The following is a 22,507-nucleotide window of genomic DNA, read 5'->3' on the forward strand; positions in this document are numbered from 1 at the left end:
AGACATTCAGTGTTAAAAGCGGCAGGTCACACGTTGTCTGGTTTTACCACTACTGATGTACGTGGGGACGTTATGAGACGGTGTTATCAGTCGAACCCTGGTCTCTTTACCCTCTCGCCTGCCCCCTGTACCCACTCCCCTGCCTCCTTGACATTTCCCCATAGCAAGAATTCTCGACAGAAAACAGACACCGTAAATGATAAGAAGAAATGGTTGTCGGGGTGCTATTGTGTGTGGGGGCCTAAACAATAGACCGAGGCTCCCATACTATCGACTAAACTAACGCTAGGGGCCTTACCCCGCATCCTAGCAACAAGAAAATAAGGATACAGCTTTATTCAAGTGGCAATTCGAAGTTCAAATCAAAGCCAAATGCATACCGACAATGCCATATGGACCTTTGGGATTAAAGTGGAGTAAGATGTCGGGATTCCATTACCCGACAGGCAATTACGCCTACAGATGTATACGTGTGTCACATTTGGGATATTCCACGACATAATCGTGCAAATTAATCTGACAATGTACGATCTTCCAGACTTATAATGTCAATTTGACACTTTGACATTTTCTGGGAATTTTGTAAATTCAATAAAAGAACGTGATATCAGATCCCTTGATAATAAAATACCGATAAGTAAATAAGAAATAATAATATGCTAACGATCGCTTGAATGGATAATAAACTTTAAACACTAACGGTCTGGTATATGAATATGACATGTATCCGGCGTGTGTTATGGCGCTTATTAAAATAAGGTAATTAGATACCGAATCTCCATGGTCTGCTATAACCGTTTAAGTTTAAATGAGTCTTTCTTTATGGCTCTGGGTACCACTGTATCTTGCGTTTATTGCCACCTGTGAACGACCGGCGTGAATGTCCGAGGTTTTCAATGCCATACAGGTGTGATATGGATATAAGCTTTAGGTCTGTGTATAGGGTACGTATACAGGCTTTCGGTATGCATGTGGGTACCACGATATCACACATTGGACGATCGCTTACAGGTGATGTATTTGACCAGGACGTCTACATGAGATAGACTCCTTGACTTAACACGTGGCACACATTATCTGTCATGACATTTGTTGTGGGGGACTTTCTGACGGGAGTAAATGTCAACAATGACATTAAAAAAATGAATTTTGTACAAACATCGGTACCAACTGTCAAATGTCAATAAACAACGAACATATCCAAATATGCGTATATGTGCAGTCTCAAATGAAATGCACGTCACATTAAGTGTCAAAATTGATTATGACAGGTGTTACATATGAACATAATTGTATATTAAATATATATCTAATTCATAGAAAGAGATTAGTATAGTCATTGAAAGGAAACAACAGGATTGCATACATCAATTTGTCTGTAAATCGTTAAAACATAAGCGTGTTGTGTTACGTAACACCATAACGCAACGAATCAACAAAATATCTCACTTGTCGGACGATTACCTGTCGGCAGGTGTCCCTAATAGCCAGCAAAACGTTCAAAGTACCTTTGAGCTATACAGTAGGCTTGACAGAATGTATATGTCATCCAGACCAAATTCTTAAAACGCCTTTGACATAAGCAGTAAATGAAATGAGTGTTGCTCTACACGTCACTGCACTGGTATTTCACTGTGTATACCTCCACTTTGACCACTCCCCTTTTACCTGAGACATTAGCCAATCAGAAATGTCGTAGGTGTCACGTGACTCATTGTATTCGAACACAAAGCACGAGTACCTGCCGTGTTTAATGAACGTGTGAACAGTGGAGTTGAAACACAAGATCTACATATCATTTTGGGAAGGAATTATTGGATTATGTGTGTATTCTTCATCAGGTAACGAAAGATATCAAGCAAGGAATGATCACCCGTGAAAGGTAATCGGTCGTCTGGTGACACCATCCAGAGTCGATCACATCATGGCGTCGGTGTAAACTTCCGATCAAACTTGTTGAACCCAAGTACAACTGTCGTATATTCGGATTAGTTGATACGATTCACTGTGAAATAGTCCAGTAAGCACTAGCAGAGCCAACTGTCTGTTGCTCATATATTGGCTGCTTTCTAGCGTGTGTCTCGAAGCCAGAGAGCACGGTTGCATATTGGACAGGATCGCTGTGCATATATCTCGTCTTCCTCGGCCTAATCAAATCAACAGTGGTAAATCGAGCTTGTGTCGTTGAAATCCCAAACAAACGGGGGATGATGTAAATTGTGAAGATGAAGACAGAAAGATGGAGTTACACACTAAGCAACGGATATACATGGAAAAAGTCACACATATTGTTTGTGAAAGTGGCTGTTTGTGTGTTGGCCATTTTCACTTCAACAACAGTTTCACAAGGTAAGAGACGGGACAGTGGCCCATGTCAGTAATGGATAATTGTCCTTTATTTGTTACAGATATTTTAAGTGTCTGATTGGATGATAACACTTATCAACATATCAACAAATGTACGGTTCACCAGCCACTTCATCGTTTTTGACATAAGAAATTTTAATGGCGTTATTTGTTTACTTAGTAGGGAAATATATCAATATTGACCTAGGCCCTACATCAACAGTGATTTCCATCATGCTATAGTTCATGACTTTCCATACAACACGTGAGTCACCAATGATAATATAATATAGTGTATAAATAATATTGCCTGCACCTGCATGGTCCTCCTATTTGACTTGTGTTTGTGATTAATATTTAAAAATATGAATAATTATTTTTCAATGAAAAGCTTGTTATGTGTGTAAGTAGCATTGGTTTTTAAGAGAATGTAGTTATTTAAACTAGGTCATACATTCAAGTGTGCAGGTTATTTGTTATTCAAGAAGAAGCATTCAGGTGATAGCTATTGGAAAGTGTCAGCAGATTACGTTGGAAGCGCAGCAGCTGTCATAAGAGAGCAACAGACTCTACCATAAACAATACCTCTCAATCGAATTATTGCATAATTTGTTTTGATAGCTGTGGTGTAACTTGCAAAACCTGAAATTGTCTGATCACATTTGAGATTGGTCAAGCATCCACTATGAGTTTGTATGTCGATCAGAGAAGATATTTCCATGATTTCCATACCTGAGTGTAGGGCTGGGACGGGTTACGTGGGTACTGAGTAGGGTACTCACCATGCTCACAGGACTACCCGGACCCGTGGTTAGTCACGTGATTATATTGTTTATTGGTAACAATTATCTAGAACTCTTATGGTTACACAATAAGTGACAAATGATCACATTTCTTTCTGACTCTGCACACATTCTGACTTTATATGTTTGCATAAAGATAAAACTGCAGTCAACTTCAGTGTATCCATGACCAGATCATTTTATACCTGTATCTAAATACAATTTGACAGGAGTATGGTCATGATGGTCAAACGTTTCCCAATCAGACATTTTGTACCTATCTCTTGAGACCTACAGCGGATAACCGGGTAGGGTCGGGTAATAGGTGGGTGGGTACCCGGGTAGAAAATTTGGACTCATCCCAGCCCTACTTGAGTGTCAGGCTAAGACTTTAGCCACTAGTTTGAAGCCAGAGTCTAGTAAAATTCACTTTAGGCTAGAAAGCTCAGCTATTAATACTCCAGATAATAACAATAAATCAGACAATAACAATCACAATAAATCTACTGAAACTGATGCAAAGAGCCATGTTAAAAATATAATATGATGATCTATAACAATTATCTTCCTCCAAATTCTAACAACAGGAATTGATAGCTGTACACACATATAAGAATAATCATTTATGACCACCATACCCTACAATATGAACAAGGCCCAACAAGATACATCATTTACTGGGTCATGTACAACGACAAATGTCTGTTGTCAAACTCACACACTGGTATATCTGCATTACTGTTCAAAGATGACTCAGACACTAACTTTTGTGACAGTTCACTTCTGGATAAGTATTAAAGACTTTGCTTTGTCAAAAACACATGAACCAGACCACTGTACTCAGCTGCTAGACGTTCCTCCAGCATGTTTGGGGTCTTATAATATGTACACTGGGAAGTTCAGAGACTTTTATAAGTAGCTTGTAATTGATGTCCTTACATTTCAAAGTTAGGGTTGAGTTAATACTAATGGAAACACCACCACCATCAACAACAACGACAACACCACCACCAACACCACCACCAACAAACAACAATGAGCAAGAGTCCATTCACCAAGTGGTGCTACATTGGTACAACAAGAAGTTAACTTATCAAGAGAGGTTGCTACAAGCTTCAGAAAGTTACTTTGACATTGGACTGAGAACAACTTGTGAAATTGATAGCCTAAGATAAGAATACCATACTAATACTGAGGAGAATTTGTAAGCTGAGGAAATTTAAGCGTTGAAGTACAGTGAGTACAGTGACCTCACATAATATTGTATTATATTCAAAAAACTTTTGAAATTAGGGTACACTAACCTTGGTAACTGTAAGGTGCATTTTGGACAGCCATCAAGGTAGAATAATAATAACAAATGTGAATTAGTTGATTTTGATCGCGGTAATAGGAAATAGGTTTCCTACACTCACTAACTGTTCCTTTATCATGTTTATGTAGGCAAGTGCATCCTATTATGTGGTAGCATGCCTATATGTCAGTTGTTAATATAACAAGATAAGTGCTTCGAAAATTGACTTGGTGTCCCTTGTGCAAAGAAATAATGAATAATTTTTAATCGTGTGCATATGTCATGATGAAAGATTAACAAGTTCACAAGCATGATGAAGACAGTAATATGATAAGTGTACTGGGATGGTTCACGAGGTGGTCATTATCAGAAGGTCGTAAGACCACTCAACAGTTACACTTATTTTTAGGGTGAACTATGGAAAAGTTCAAAGAAACCTAACACATTAATTGGTGTCCTTGGTTGTGTTCATCATTAAACATAGTTATGTTGTCAAGAGGCCGTCATTATGGGCACCCATGATAATTGACTAACACGCAGAGAGTGTGGACATTCAGTCGTGTTCTATTGTCATTAAATTCTTGTCGCATTCCCTGTTGGGGATTGTGTCTCTGAATATAAATGCGTTCAACTTGTTTCAACCCTTGATACACCTGATGCATGGACATTGCATTTAACATGTCTAGGCTCTAGGGAGGTTGGAGATCTATTGGCAGCAGAATTAGTGAACAGGGGGTGCTCTCAGACATGTTTTATGGTCATGTGTAAACAGCCATAGATAAACAACAAAACCACAGTATAAAATAGACGGAAGAAACACTGGGAAAGAACATATTATGTTATAATGTATTGCGATCAATATAATAAAACACAATGAAAGCATAATTCTGATTACAAGAATTTTTGTTTATTTTTTGTTTCTATTTTTTATGACAAATGTGTATTGTGGTGCAATTGATTTTTCTGGCAAATATGCCAATTTTGATGGGTATTGGTGCCAAGACACAAAATGATTTAAGATTTTAATGAATACCGTTATCAACTACCTAAAGAAATTGTAGACATATCTGAAACTGCTCATCAGTACCATATATTCAAACTGAACCAATTATGTGAAGAACACGTTAAAAATATATAGAGAATAATCAACCTTTGCATTTAAGTATAGATACTTTACATCAATGTTACAAGGTACCAAATGAAATGTTTTTCTTTGTATCAATAAAAACTGGAAAACAATAAATCAACACTTTGAGGGTTTGCCATGTCAAAGATCTGTTTCAAAGTATAAGAACGTGTATGAGTCTCTTCCATAAACATGGTAACTGCCATGCCAAAACACCTTGTCTCCATGTTTATCAGCCAGTTCACGTGGTCAACTACACTTCAACTGCCTATCAGGGGGACTGGTGAGAAGATGACTTTGTTCCGTCTACCATCGACCCGTTACTTAGTCCTGTTGATACGCTATTACATTTTGTATTACAATTTATCATTCCGTTAGACAAGTTCAGGCTAGAAGGTGAACATATTTTTGGCACTGCTATGAAAGAAAGCAATACAGCATGAAATACATTATCAGATATCTAACCATAAACGCTTTAAAGAAGGGATTGTTATAATGAGTATTGATATGTGTTCGTTTCTTTATGTTGAGTACAACATGGATCATTACTTAACTGGAGTGAAGACCGAGTTAAGTGCTTTCCCCACATCAGCATAACACTGATCAACTGAAAGGGAATAGCTGACTTTATTTATGCTTAATAGTGTTACTTTTAGACTGCAAATGTCTGAAGTTTGCTTGACTAAGTAATTAAGTCTAGTTAAACAATTTCAGATACTTTTACGCTTCATGCCTGATCCTTCAGTGTGATTTGACATGAGGATGTGACTCAGGGAGGTTTCTATCAAGTACGCTGGTTGTTGTATCTCCACCTTCAGAGAGTAACACCTCAAATCCACCTATCATTGAATATTGCTGATGGAGATCTTGGATGGAGCAGTGACACTAATTCTCCGAGACTTTCCTCGGAATCATGAGCCCTGATGATGGGCTTCCTGTGAAGCGGGGATCAGTATTCAGCCACTGATGCCGTGAAATATCAATGGGTCGTATTGAGAGTAAGGCATCACTGCTGGTATTTGACTTTGGATGCAAATGTTTGTAGCACCTTGTTGATTTTGTGCATAATACTAAAATATAAAACATGCTACATCATCAACATTTATCATGGTGGGGACTGAGATCAGGTTTTTCTCATACATCATTTTGGCAGAATATGCATGCTTTCCAGATAACTAGTGTGATGATAGATTGCAATCACTTCATGCACAAATCAATGATTGTAGTTCAGTATCAAACTATGACTTTGCTGTGTCTAGTGTTGCAATATATTTTGAACCAGATGTTATCAGCAGTTGATCAGAGATAATGGTTTTATAGTTTCTTCTGTTGTCAAACATGTCAAATGTGTAGGGGCCTTAATATTTTTTCCATATATTCATTTTCCTGTCTTCTCATTAAATAAGCTTTCTATATTTTGTTTTGTTCCTTTTGGACAGTGTGATTACCATGATTACTCAAACATTGTGTTAAACCTGTAATCAAAAACAAATGCATTGATTTATGATTGTCGAAAAAATGATCACATCTTCAGTCAAGTAGAAACCACAGTTAGCTTGTCCTGAATGTGCTGAAAGCTACCGGTACTATTCTGTAATTGTATTGACACAAATTATGAACATCGACATAATTATAAAGACGTAATTATATGACTACTTTTCACAAGAATACGTATGTGCCTCAGCCATGCCTGTCTGTTGTAGGATCAATGCTGACAATAACTTGAACTGTAGGAGTTAATCTCAAGGTCACCACAATTCCTCCTAAAATGGATGGATTGAATTTGTAGAACATAGTGCACCATCCCAGTTTTGCAAAATGGTGGATTCTTTAATATTTACTGATTGAAAGAACGAAACAGTGGTTTTATTAACGAAATCAAGGTTCGGCATGAAATTTGGTATGTACTCATGAGAAAAACAGATTATTTGTGATATAACAGTGTTTTCAGTATCCAAGTTTGAAAACATGAAGCATTTTCCTTTACGCATCAGTAAACATTAATGTCAATGTTTCTTTGTGATCCTTTACTTTTCCATCAGTATATTTTCATATTTGTCCATCTAGTTATATTCAACTTCACCTCTCTTGTCAATGTATGATTTGTCTGGAGTACGTTATATTTTCTAAAGAGATGGCAGACTACAGGATCTAGACATTGTAGGTCCATCTCTGGAAAGTGTTATTAGTCCCTTTGAAATTGAGACATAGTGTGTCATGTGTAATGAAGGTAATCTGCCAATCAGCCAGGCTGATGACCAGGTTTGAATGACCAAGTTCATAGTTTCTGGGACTGCTGAGTTTCCTGAGTATAGCCCCTTTTAACAATGTTACGCAAATAGGCACTTACATGTCCATGATATGTGTGTGTAAAGTTAATACTTTGATTTGATGTGTTATAACTAATAACTGTCTGTGTACACAGTATGGACTCTGTATGTACACTGATGTATTAACAGTGATAGATGCATATAGTTGTCTGTACTATGCACATGGTATAAGGAAAAAGTAATGTTGTACTACTGGAGAAAAAGTATAAGAAAATGGACACATAATAAGTTTTTTAAGATGTTCAAGTGGATATGTTATCCAGACATTGTAAGTTTGTGGACAGAAATATCTGCAGAATCTAAAGTGTTGAATTGATGTTTGAGTATGGCAAGTTTCCACAGGGTAAATATTGCCAAGCAGGGTGTTTCCATCCTAATATGAATTGAAACATGTTCAAGTTGGTCTTGATAAGTTGTATTGGCATACTGCCTGTTTCATAACATTTTGAAAGCAGCCTGAGGGTTTGGAGGAAAGTGACAAATCCATTACTGAATATTTTTTTCTGCATGATTATCACTTTTCTTTAACAAGTACCTCATTCGATATATTAAGTGCCCTGGGCCATATGGAGCTTCATCCTATTCAAAGTTATGTAGCATGTTTAAGTAGGTTAAGATTCTGATCACTTCACAGAAATTATTAAAAACTATGACCAGGTGGGAAATTCCAAAGAGTTGTTTGAATAAAGAACACTTGAACTGTTTGTGCCCAAGAGGGGATGACACTGTGGTGGGTATGTGGAATGGTGGTCATATCCGGATACAGTGTTAGACATGTTGAATACAGTATTATTTACTGCATGTATAAAGGTAATAGCAAACTATCATCAATCCCAAGTATCTGGCAGTAGAGAGGATAGATGAAGAATTTTAGATTTAGATAACTGATATATCTTAATTTTATCATTTTATGTGGTTTAATCGATAAGAGGTTTTGTTGAAATTACTTGAGCATGTTGCGAAGGCTGCTTAACTCATTTAATCAACGATTTGGTTTAACATCCTTGACTTTAGAGCAAATGTTAATGTGAATATGTTAAGTGCACCACGAAGCAATGCCAAGATCTCCCAACTACGGAAGCTATAGTCATGCTGATGTGTGCTCCATTTTCATTTATCAATTGATTCCTTGGTTTCATGTGTCCTGTCATCAAGACACTCATTTCTTCTGGAAATGAAATCATCTGTTGCAGGTTATTTATCCCAAGGCAGAAGTAAATATTATTTCACATGACCTAGCAATGCAGTGTCATACAATCTTTTCCTTTCGATGTAATCTTTACTGATGGTTCTTGTTTGCTTGGATACATTGATTTGCCTATTTTTGCCACAAATATTCCCTGTTGAAAACGGCTCTAATGAAGACAGATTAGAGGCAGATTACCAGCGAAGCCAACACCAATTGACAGGTTTCTTCTTTAGATGGACTTCATCAGGATCAAACAAAGAACCATATGATTCAGCTCTCCCTCATTGGGGAGATTTCGTTAAGCATACCAAATTACTGGACATTAACTGGTACCAGAAGCTCTGTTGTATGGTACCTGTCAGCTATGCCTGTAGAATGGACTTGTAGAGCACTTGGTGTTCATTCCCCATGTTGCTGCCAGAGGTTGCAGATCGGTCGGGTTGGAGGCCGTTAAAGTTCAGCCGTGTTTGTTCTCACAAGTGCTCCTGAAGGACACTCATGGTATTAAAAATAACTTCTTCTTTGCCACCTCCACAAGCTGGAGATGTTCTGTGGTTCTGGGTGTAGTTATGCTGTTGATTTTGTAGGTGATGTAAGAATATAAGGATCCTTTGATCTGTGCCTTCTGGCAGTGAGGTGCAGATCCCATCTTATTAGTCTATGCCAGGATTAAAAATATGTAATTTTGGGGGATCTCTTCCAGGTTTGAAGTAATGAGTAGCAAGATTCCTACTCATTACATTTGTCAGTTTGTGTATAATTTTTGACATCACAACTGTTCTTTTTTTGTAATATTTTAGTGCTTTATATGTTGGGTTGAATTTGATCATGTCACTATGGAAAGAGGCATTCTGGGGATGACTCACAAACCCATTACTTTCAGTTGAACTTACCAGTGGTAGTATTTAGCAAAATTAGGTTGCAACTACCCTGGGATTCAGTTTGATTAATTTGAATTAGTCACTGGACTTGTTGTAAACATGCTACAAGGAACAAGGATCTACAAGGAACAATGTTGAGAGGACTCACTCACTCACTCACTCACTCACTCACTCACTCACTCACTCACTCACTCACTCACTCACTCACTCACTCACTCACTCACTCACTCACTCACTCACCAGATGTTGAAAACAGTACAATATTTCTTCACCAAACTTGCCGCATAGCTACATCTAGTGATGAACTGGTGCCTTTTGATAGTGTGGTATTTTAATCAATTTTTTTTTTTAGTTTACAAAGCAACTACTTTGACTTAGACTGAAAATGGCTGTTGCGCTCATTTATGGAGCAGATCTGGAAAACCATACAATATTTCTTCACCAAACCTGGCACATACATAGGTCTCATGGTGAACTGGTGCCTTTTGATAGTTTAGGACTTTTTCAGAATGTTTCCTTGGCAAGAAACTGGACTTAGGCCCAAATACATGTTGCATTCATTTCTGGAGCATAACTCGGAAACTGTTTACACATTCTGCAAAAAGATCTACGCAGGGTTGTCTGAGAACTGTTACCATACTTACCTAATTGAGATGTATACCACTTGACTTGAAATTTAAAGCCCAGTCTGGTCAAGTGTATGCAATGCTCAGTTGGGTCAAATCAAGGTAAGGCCAAATACTCGTAGGTTTTGATGAACACACAATTGTAGTAAACAAAAAAAGCATTGGATCAGATGACTAGAATGCAGAATGAAAGACTGTTCACCTGGACACACCCTGTAGAGGACAGTCATGGTGATGCACTGAAAGTGGCTCAAATGAATGTTTGATCACCCAGGGCTCATTTTGAAGATGTGAAGAATGATAAGTTTGTCGGTGTGGTTCATGTTTTGTGTTTCACAGAAACTCACATAAATGATTACAGTGAAAGAGACCTCCAAGGATGTCAAGTCCATACACATGATACAGGAGACTCTACACGTGGTATTGTTCTGTATGTTTCAACAAGTTTCAAGAACAGTGTCCAGTGTGATGTAATGTCATCTCACAGTATTGCATACGTTTCCTTTCTTGTTGGCAAGTTCTGCATTGCTTGAGTGCATGTTCCTCCTAAAGGGCCGTGGTCATGGTTGTCACATTCACTTACTGATTTCAAGCAGAAACTTCAGGATCTCTCCAAGCAGCAAGTATGTAAACATGTCCTAGTTACTGGGGATTTCAACTGTGATCTGAGAGAAAAACTGACACTTGAAGATTTCTTTAATGTGCAGAAAATGACTCAACTCATTCACTCTAGAACTCACTGTCTTGGAGCTACACTGGACTTGTTGTTAACTGATCTTGCCAGTACTGTAGCATTCCAGACTCCAGTCTACTACTCAGATCATCAGATGGTTGCGGCTGTACTTCTCAGTACCCTCATGATTACCCTTGCACTCAATGATCTCAAAGTAAAGTAAGAACTCCCTTACTTCTCTGATCATTGTTTAAGGAATAACACAACACATCACAAATACTGTTTCATCATATTCTATCATTTTAGTGCTTGCAATTAGGCCATTTACGAAAAGGTCCAGTGAACATAGTTCACAGGGATCATTCCTTGCACAAAACCGAACATGTCATATTGGCAGGGGATATGAGTATTTCATGCTTGTTTTAATAAATGTAGGTGTCAAGAAATGAACATGAGTTTCATCAAGCCTTTCTTTCACTTTGTCGAACATAATAAACTTTTGTCATTGAAGTTAAGTTTGAGCATGATGAGGACTAATTATAGACAAATCCAAATATTTTTCACATTTTGATTATCCCCCATGGGATTCAATCATTCTCTAGCGCCTTGGGAAAGGAGGGAAAAAACAACACATTTTCATCTTCCAGTATTTTATCAACCCAACCTCGTTAATACCATGGCTCTCGATGTGCTGTTGGCAATAGAATAATTACCTTGATTATATCACATGCTGTTTGAAGATGCTTTTGCCTTTCAGTTCTGAGGCACATTCATTAGCAAGAAAATATTTTGGATAGAATATAAAGATTTATTTGAAATCTTCCAGCCATATTGATTATAATTAAGATCCTTAATGCACTGAAAATTAATTGTCTCTGGACATGTTGAAGAATTAATTCAGTCAGGAATATGCTGTAAGATTTTAATTTCTAAATCAGAGAAATGAAAAAACCCTGCTATTGCTCTAATCAGTTAATGGTATGGCAATAATGAAATAAATTTAAGTTTTAAATTTCTTTTCACTTTTTTTCAACCTCAGCATGTTCAGAGATTTAGGAATGTATGGCTCAATCCTTTAAATTCCAAACATAGTGGGTGCATTTCAGCAAACTATACTGGTAGTGGCATTTTGATTAAGGTTTTTGAAGACACCACAATATTCATATGCCAACTGTTATGTGAGGTCTGAAAAAATGGAATTGTTTTCATATTGATCTATCTGTAAGTCCATGACCTAACAGGGCTGTTAAATTCTACAGCAAGTGCTTGAATCAGTTGAACTGTTCAAAAAGTGAATACTTGTAGCATAGTCAAGAGATACCTTATAACCAGGCTCCCTGTGTTCCTTTTAAATTCCATTGCACGTCTTTCACTCTTCTTTGACAAGTAATGATACATCTTAGATCTCTGTGGCCTTGATTACCTCTGAAGTATAAAGCTTAAGCTTTCACCAGGAAGGAGATTAGGGTGGAATTGATGCAATTGAGACATATTTCATATTGTTTTGCCCTTCGTCAATGTCTGATAATCTCCTAATCTCACTCCCTGTCATGAACGTTGAGTAAAAAAATAAAATAATAAAAGGAAGGGAAAATTTCAGCTGAATGTTATGTACTGAAATAGGAAAAAACTAGCCCTTTAGGTCATTGTGGCATCAGTAAGACACTGTGAGATGATGAAAATGTATGGCCCCTCGACTTCAGGTCAAATGAATTTAATTAAAAGTCATAAAAAGCATTGTGCTCAGTGCAAGTTGACTACTTTAAAACAGACCAATCTTCATCCAAGTGTTGCTCGCAAGAATTGTATTGCTCCTTGGATGCAGATGAGAAGAGAGGCAGGAATTTATGAATGTTATGCCTTCAAGCACCGAATAATGTGAGATTATTGTTGTGATGTATGCACAACTTTCAAGAAAGAACATTTTACATATCTTTTTGTGGTTAAGATGCAAACTTTGTCTCAGTGTTTTTTTCCATGGGGAATCCAGATCAGACTAGGTCTTCAGTACTCCTGTTTGTTGTCTTGATCAGACTAGGTCTACAGGACCCCTGCTCGTTGTCTGGATCAGACTAGGTCTTCAGTACTCCTGTTTGTTGTCTGGATCAGACTAGGTCTACAGGACCCCTGCTCGTTGTCTGGATCAGACTAGGCCTACAGGACCCCTGTTTGTTGTCTGGATCAGACTAGGTCTACAGGACCCCTGCTCGTTGTCTGGATCAGACTAGGCCTACAGGACCCCTGTTTGTTGTCTGGATCAGACTAGGTCTACAGGACCCCTGTTTGTTGTCTGGATCAGACTAGGTCTACAGGACCCCTGCTCGTTGTCTGGATCAGACTAGGTCTACAGGACCCCTGCTTGTTGTCTGGATCAGACTAGGTCTACAGGACCCCTGCTCGTTGTCTGGATCAGACTAGGTCTACAGGACCCCTGCTCGTTGTCTGGATCAGACTAGGTCTACAGGACCCCTGCTCGTTGTCTGGATCAGACTAGGTCTACAGGACCCCTGCTCATTGTCTGGATCAGACTAGGTCTACAGGGCCCCTGCTCGTTGTCTGGATCAGACTAGGTCTACAGGGCCCCTGCTTGTTGTCTGGATCTGACTAGGTCTGTAGGACTCCTTGCTTATGTGGATCTGACTGGGCTTTCAGGATCTGTGCTTGTTGTCTGGATCCGACTAGGATGCAACTTAGTGGCACTAACCTGTTAACCTGAGTCATTGGGTCGAATGTCAAGATATTTAAGGGCTTTAAGGTGTCCTTATATGATGTCACTATTCAGGCTGGTGAATGTTTCAGGTTAAGTTGCATCCCTGCCACTGTTTTACTACTAGAATATTACTGACCATGCTGACTGCTGCGTATACATGGTAAACAACATTCTCTCACACATTTAGAATGTTTGTCTTAACCAGTTGTTTACAGTTGAAATTCAGATTTCTTTTCTTGGACTTTTTGATATTACAGCAACCATTGCAACCTTGAGAAGAAATTTTAAGTTCATTATCACCATTGACGTGCTTGAAGAAGCTTTAAATTTCATTACCAGATTTTACCACTATTTTTCTTAAATAACAGATGAAGCTAGAAATCATCATGGTTATAGAGATAAAGAATCTCAACATCTGATTTTATATGAACCCAGCAAATCTGATTAGAGCTAATCAGTGATCTTATTTTGTCATCTGAAGCTGACTACTTTAGAAATCCATGTTAGTGCCTGTATAATGAGACTCATTTAGTTCCATTCATATTGCTCCATTGGGATGATATATTAGTTATACACCATCCTGTTCGTGACAGACTCATTTTTCATGTTCAGACATTTGACTGGAAGATTGTCCATAGCAATAGGGGGTATGCCAAGCAATATTCATCTTTTGAAGGATGTTGAAAGTTTTGGACTAATTTTACATTTGAAATTAGATATTGTGGTTAATGATGAGATGTCATACCCGGTTGGCGCCAAATATGATTTCTTTTCATGTCAAATCTTATATGAGCTAGAAATGTAATAGTTATACTCGGTACCTGTGTAATTACTGGCTAATGAACTTGTCATGGGATTTAGCTCTCCTATGGTGCAGCTGATATAGTTGATTTACTGTTTTGTGACAGATAAAAAAACTGTTTAACTCTATTGGTTAACATGGTTAAATGTTCATGATTTATAATTTAACATGTTTAAAGTCAGACAGAAAGATTTTGATAAATGATTGTAGTGACATTACCCCAAATCCTGAATGTGATTGAGCTGACTTCAAAGTATATGAAGATCAACATAACTTGCCTATAATGACAGAAAACAAAGTTATAATTATGGGTTTGTAAGGTCATACTTCATGTTGTGTGTATTGTGACATTTTGTTGATAGAATATTTCAATGTGATGACTGCAGCATCCGCTGTATATGACTAGTGGAAGTGTCTTACAATCTGGTGTACAGTGGAGTAGGGGCAGAGTGATTCATTTTGCATGAGAACCAACAGAGTGTATGTAAAACAACAATGTTTGAAATAAGAATGGAAGTGTAAGGGCCTTGTCAAAACACAAATTTATAAACAACTCTTATGGAGAGTTTCTAAGATTTTGATGGAGAGAGGTATCGAATCATTGTAAAAGATCTGAATTTAGTTATATTTTTTTTATAAAATATTACGCTTTATTTGCATTCTGCAACTGTACTTACAATGTGAAATAAGAAATTTATCAGTTACTCTAAATCACACCACTGGTAAATCTTTAACATTCATTTGAATTTCTACAACATTGCGGGTTGAGTACACAGCATTACTGCACACAGACAGTCAGAAGAAAAATTGGTTTAATTTTGTGTTAAATCTGATTTGTTACCAGGCTCTCATTCATTATTTTGGGTCATAACAGGTTTGTTAAAAGTGCATTGACAAAGAACTAATAAGCTCAAGATTTCTATTTGTATCTTATGAGACCACTCTGTGACATTGTAATACTGTTTGGCAAGTTAAACACAAACTTGAAAAGTGAAGAACGTGACAGGAGCAATTTGCACTAATAGTTTCAAATCAGCGCAGTGTTCCTCTGGTGCTTTCTCTTCATACAAGCTAAGGCATGCTGCTTTGCTGAATGGATTGTTTGAGTTTACTTTAGCTGTTGGGATGATGTGAATGACTGTTTTAATTTGCCACAATCCTATTGAATGACCTTAAACATCATTATCTCCATGCCAATAAAATCCTCTGTAATGTCTATCCCTTTGTATACAAATCAATCATTATCAATGGACAATGTCCTACTCAGTGGCTCTTACCCAAAATAATGATTTCCCAACTCTTTAAGTGTCTTATGAAATATTGATATTATGAACGTAAGGGACTATTGATGCGTCATCAGCTTGTAGTTAAGCAAGGCCGGGTGACAGATTTAGTGGAGAGCTAAAATGAAAGATACTTGTCTGTCTGTAGGCGTAAATCCTAATGAATACAATTCATCCACATTGTTTGAGAAGCTTCATCAACAGTGTTTCTCAATCAATAACAAATCGATCACAAAATGGCCACTGCTTGAGGGCAACTGACCGAGGGTTATCTGCGTGATTAGTTACAGTCATACCTGCACTTATGTTTATAGTTAGGCAGTAATAGACCCAACACAGCCTGCAGGTTGGAGGCAAGATGTAGGTCAGTGTCTGTCAATTTAGAAACCCTATACCTTTCACACATATTTTTCAGCACGTACTGGGAAGTATTATATTGTTATTCTCTGTCTGAAGTTCTGACATTCAGATCCTTTTGCTAAACTGAAAAATGTCGGATTTTGACATTCTTTGCTGTGAACATGGTGAATAATCAATGACCTAGTATATGTTTCAGAAAGGAAACAAAATTCTACCTGCCATTCTGTGTCTGTGCACAATGAAAACATGTTTAACATGTTTCAAGTACCTCCTTTATCATGTGTTTTTTCTTACTTCTGTGTTGTCACAATGTTAGTTGCCAAAATGCAAGAAGGGAGAACTTCTTATGAAAATCTTCACATCACAAAATAATGTTTAAGAACTACCTGATATCATAAATAAGTTAATGGACAATTACCAAAGTACACCTTCATAAATAGGCATTGCGTTTCCATTGTGTAATCACTCAATACCTGCTGAAAAGGGAGGAGAGCACCATGGAGAAATGTTCTTGGGGTCCAGTGTGCATAGTGTGTACTATTAAATGAATATTGGATCATGTTGGGGGGGGGGGGGGGGGGGAAGAAGCATGTCCTCTTTCAAACTGGTGTCTCCATAGTTACTAAGGTTTTATAGATTGAAACAGGTTTTGCCGTAGGGCCTGAATGATACAGGACTATGAGATATTATTGAGGTGTAATAGTTGCTGATCTTGCTGATATATCTCTCTTCACATTGGCCTTATTTATGATTAACCTTGGGTAATAATGTTTCTGTGGGAGATTCTTAAATCAAAGCTGATCAATTCCAACTTCTTGCTCATCATACTGTATATTTATGGTAACTTTTGTTATTCCATGGGACCATGGGTAGCAGTTAAAGAAGCAGTTTGCTGTGCAGAGTTGCTTCCCTTAGCTGTGCCAGGATTTCTTTCTTGATCATGGGTTTGAATCCCAGATTTACCTAAGATATGATCCCAGTGATTTGTTTCACCAAAGTGGTACAAAAGATTGACCTGCAGCACTAGGGCATTAGGGTAGCATTAGGGTAGCCAAAGGGTTCAAGCATTTGTTGTAAATACTAATCCGCAGGCTGGTTATATTTCAAACATTGGTACAATGTGTAAAAACCAATCTTGATATCCCCCGCCATGAAAAAGTGTAAAACCATGCACATACTCCCACTGAAAAGACCACATCCACATCTCCCTGCTATCTCTTACTCAGATCTAGATGTTTCAATACACTGTATCGTGATATCATATAACATGACAGAGAGAAAAATGGTAAAATGTCCAATTGTTATCATGTCAAACATGAATAGGAAATTTCTTTTTTAAAAATTTTCATTACATAAGATACTTTAATCATGTTAGTAATTACAGTAACACATCAAAAGTTGTTTGACATTTTACATTATGATTTTTTGTTTGCATTGTTTTTCATCATTTGTATCTGTGAAGTGTTCTTTGGAAAAGGAAGAATGTGTCATTTCTTTCAGTTGGCTGGACATTATACAGTGCTCTGATAATTTACAGCATTGTTTTTCCATTGTTATTTGACAATTGGAACAATTATGTATTCATGTTATATGCTGCATGATGATAGATATTTGGATAGAAAGTTTTCTTTCTATGCTTTTGATAAAAAGCAGTGGCATTTCCTACCACTGAGAGCATAATGCCTGGTAAGTATAGAGGATTTAGAGAATTTGTTAGACTAAAATAGGTACTGATAATTAAAATAATAACTGGAACAATGAGCATACACCTATCAAAATCAGGACAAAATCAAGACAGTTCCTTTCTGGTAATCACTGGGGGCTGGTAGTGTATTGATGTAGTACATGTAGTTGGTGTCTTCAACATGCTGTGGTTTGTTCCTAAAAACAAGCATGTTCAATGTACAATAGCTTTTTGTATGTTTTTGTTTTTGTTTTCCATAATTTTCTGGACCAAATTATTTTTTTAGTTGCATTTGTTTGTATGTTAATGTTTATGATGTTATGGATATCAACCAATTTTTAATGTATTAATGTGTTATAATTCAAAGTCTACTTGCAAATATATCACTTGGGCCTTACTTCAGAAAAAGTAGATTTTAGAAACACACTTTAGGCCTTATACAGCATGCATAACATTGTTCTTTGTTCATATGGTTAATCAGAATGTTTGATAATTCCCTCGACCATGCATCACATTCTGGGTTAATGAAAAAATCAGAAAAAAATCAGTGTTGCAATATAACATGATATAAACATAGCCCTATGTCCATTTATCATTTATGCATTTTTTAAACAGGTAATCATCAAGAGCTTTCAGCTTTCTCAGCTGTTGCCATTACAAGTGTGTTTAAAGAAATTGGGGGAAAAGATTACCATTTCTCAGTCATTTGTCAAATATTTAGAAACATCTGACAGATTCATTGTTATTCTGCTTTTCTGTGTGACACTGTCAATCTTGGCAGATCAATAACTTCAACATGTTTTTGGGGTTTAAGCGTAATCTGAATTCCCAAATAGCTTTGGCATCACAAGAAATCGTTTGTATTGATAGGAAATCGCAGAATTACTGCTTCTGGCCATCCTGAAATATGGATTGAATAGATTTGCATGTGATGGAGATGGGGACTGTGTACTGGAGATGAAGTGGCCCCAAATTAACCCTTTGAGAGCTCAGGGGCCAGGTGGCAATGATGTCGTGTACACTGGACAACAAACATGTAGGGCTTTTACAGGGGCCAATGTTATGAAAAGTGGGCAGTTTGTTGACCGTCTGTTCAGCTTCAGCAATGTTTTTAGTTTATGTTAAACAGTGGAGTAGCAAATGGGGTTAGTTTTGGTTCATTTTTTATAGATATTCCTTGCAGCCATGAAGAGAGAATTTTTCTTGTGTATGTTGTGTTAAAAATAACTCTTCATCCTTGTCTTGACAATCATATTTAGTAGACAAGTTAGTTTTTATGAGTGCATTCAGGGCCATTGTACATGTTGTAGTTTCATAAGTGTGTTGCAAAATATTCACAAACTTATTTGCACACGAAGTATGAGTTTTGATACTTAATCTTTATGGTTTTCATTTGGACACATTTGAAGAAATGTGACTTATATGGGATAATCAATCATCAATGGAATTAATACTATATGACATAACAGATTTATGACCCTCAAACTGTCCTGTTGAAGGAATTCTTTATTAATGTGTACTTGTAATGTCAAGTTGGAACAGTGATATATATTGCCAAATATGTATCCCCATGTTTAGGTGTGCTAAGGGCTGGCTTAAATAAGGATTTGGTGGTTCCTATTTGTGTCATGAATTATCAAAAGTGTCATTGATATCAATGGTTTGCCTGGCCCAGGTAGAATTATTTACAGGCCTAGCTAGACTATTGCTGACTGCAACATTAAACATCATTCTCTTAAGCTTTCACTGAAGTCCCGTGAAGAAACTGTTAGAATTGGCCTTGAGCCACCCATTCTTGTCGTAAGAGTCGACTAATGGGATTGGTTGGCCAGGCTGGCTGATTTGGTTGATGCATGTCATCGTATCTCAATTGCGTATATTGATGCTCATGATGTCAATCACTGGATTGTCTGGTCCAGACTTGATTATTTACAGACGACCGTTATATATAGCTGGAATATTGCTGAATGGGGCATTCAACAACAAATAAACAAACAAATGTTTCATGGAAATAGGAAAAAAACCAGAATTGCTTTGTCCACAGTTGAAAATCAGTGATGTTGGTATATCCTAACCTGTCAAATCTGAGCCATGTCAAGGCTTTTGCTATTTATATGTCTTCCTGTTTGTTGTCTTGAGATAGTTGTCAAATGTAAAGCTTTGAAAGTTGAACAACCAGTGAAGTAGATCACTGAAAACATTATACCAACATAATAAAATTCTGTTTTACGACAAACTGATAGAAACTGAGTGTCTTGGATGCTGATCAACCTAGCTGCCATATGCAGCACTGTGTACTGTTCTCATGGACTATTCTGAACACTTCACAGACATAAGTGGATATTCAGTCTCAAAAGAGTTTAACGACATGTAAGAAAACGTCAATATTCGAAGTCTACAAACACATGCAATTCTCTAAATAGTGTTGATTAAATAAGTGTACTTTCGTCTCTGGTTGTCTTCTTAGTTGGTGTAAGAAATGGGTGTCTGGTAGGGAGTTAATGGAATTACCACGCGGTAGACGTAGACACCAGCTGGAGCCCATAATTACATCTCAATGTGACGGTTTGACACCCGCACAGCTGTACTACACACACCGTTTACACAGGCCACAGTGGCAACACACACGCTTTGTGCAAATTATGGAAAATATTTTGTAAGAGTGATGATAATAGTCACATTGACTTGATCAATATGACAGACACAACAGTCTTTTGTGTTCTGTTTGAATTTCATCTGAAGGAATATATATATATGCTTGTGAATGGAATGTGAAGCATCTGGGATTAGGCACTCCTTTTCATTTGAGTACAAGAATATGAGAAGACTGATATCAGTATAAATACTGATTGGTTTAATAACTTTCTAAAATGGGTTTAACTTCTCAATCTCTTAAGCATGTTGAGTTGATGAGGGGATTAAATGAATATTGATTTATACCTTAACATCCTGTTTGAGCATGTTGAAGATGTGTGAATAAGTTGGTTATAGTGTTTGTTTCTTAGGTATAGTTAGGATTATGATACTAATGAGGATAGTAGTATCATGATAACAGGGAAATGAAAAGTTTCAAAAGTTTGTTAATTTGTGATGCCAGATGCCAGACACAATTGTTATCTTCTATTTTGAGTGACAAGCAGGAAAAAGATACCACACGCATTTCTAGCACGGAGAGGAATTTACAAGATGAAGGTTGAATGTGTTCGTTTTTATCATTTGGTGATAATTCATTGTGGAATTAATGAAGGGAGCCGTGAAGCTGGCACAGTTGTTTTTATGTTACTGATGTCTATTCTCAGTTCTAGATCTGTTGATAGGACATATGGTATATATATGTCACAACATCAGGATAGCCTTTACCATACGTCAAGGTTGTAGCCTCTTTCATAAGACATCAGTAGCATATGTATATAAATACTCCCAAAGTCGTTTTCTTTCACTACTACATGTACTACTACTACTACTACTACTACTACTACTACTACTACTACTACTACTACTACTACTACTACTACTTTCTGCTGCTAAATTTTAAATTTTACATATTGTCAAGTCTTAAGATTGTTACTTTTAATTGAATTACACATCTAGTGTAAATTTATTTGCCAATTGGATAGGCTGGCACAGATAGGCAACCATTGTAAACATAGTAAATGCTCCAGGCTACAGGAAAACAAAGATAACAAAATACAGAGACTTGTGAACAGTGTAACTGTATGTCATGTGTACCAATGTTGTATCTTGTGTATCCCTGCAATGTGGCCTGTCTGTTGATGTCGGGGTTTTGTTTTGCAGAAGAGTACCCTCCCCAGCAGATCACGGAACAGCCAGCCTCCGGTGACCCAAAACCGGAGAATGTGATCAAACGGCTGACCTGCCAGGCCTCGAGCTACCCGACGCCAGTGTACAGCTGGCTGAAGGATGGCACCTTCCTGCTCCGAAACACCTCACAGAACGTGTATGAGATACCCAACCTACAGCGCAGCGATGCGGGGGAGTACCGATGTCTGGCTGGAAACAAGCTGGGAGCCTTCCTCAGTCAACCAGCCCATGTTGTTGTGGCTTGTATGTATTGGTTTCTTATGATTGTGGTGGGGTGGGCTAGTGGTTAAGGTGGGCTAGTGGCTAGTGGCTTGACCTGGCTTTGATTCTTTAAACGGGTACAATTTATGAACATGATGAAGCCATTCTCTGTGTCCCTGCCATGATAAACTCTGTAAAACCAAACTCACTGACTCGCTCTTGTGCCTGTACCTGGTATGTGGACTTGTGTGGTAAAGGGATAGGTAATGTATTATTGGTACTTGGACAATATTTAAAACAGTTTCTTGACTATTATTGTATGGCCAGTAGTAATTTAGGAGGTCTGGTAATCTTTTACCCAGTCTGTATGGTTAAATATAAACTGCTACTATCACTGC

General features: G+C 37.5%; 1 protein-coding gene across 9 annotated transcripts in view; it reads left to right on the forward strand.

Annotated features, from left to right (window-relative positions):
• The first annotated feature begins 1,706 nt into the window (after positions 1 to 1,706).
• LOC124144551 (protein sidekick-2-like) overlaps positions 1,707 to 22,507 on the forward strand; it is a 63,993-nt gene continuing 43,192 nt past the window's right edge. For all 9 annotated transcript variants that reach the window (XR_007219908.1, XR_007219910.1, XR_007219913.1 and 6 more), the window contains exons 1-2: positions 1,707 to 2,349; positions 21,882 to 22,151. Coding sequence is in view for 2 of the 9 variants with exons in the window: in XM_046514008.2 (XP_046369964.2) it covers positions 2,226 to 2,349; positions 21,882 to 22,151 (394 nt within the window). In the remaining 7 variants the exon portion in view is untranslated. The remainder of the gene's footprint in view (positions 2,350 to 21,881; positions 22,152 to 22,507) is intronic.

The sequence above is a fragment of the Haliotis rufescens genome, unplaced genomic scaffold (assembly GCF_023055435.1).
Source record: "Haliotis rufescens isolate VD_foot unplaced genomic scaffold, xgHalRufe1.0.p SCAF_11, whole genome shotgun sequence".
Taxonomy (NCBI): Eukaryota; Metazoa; Mollusca; class Gastropoda; order Lepetellida; family Haliotidae; genus Haliotis; species Haliotis rufescens.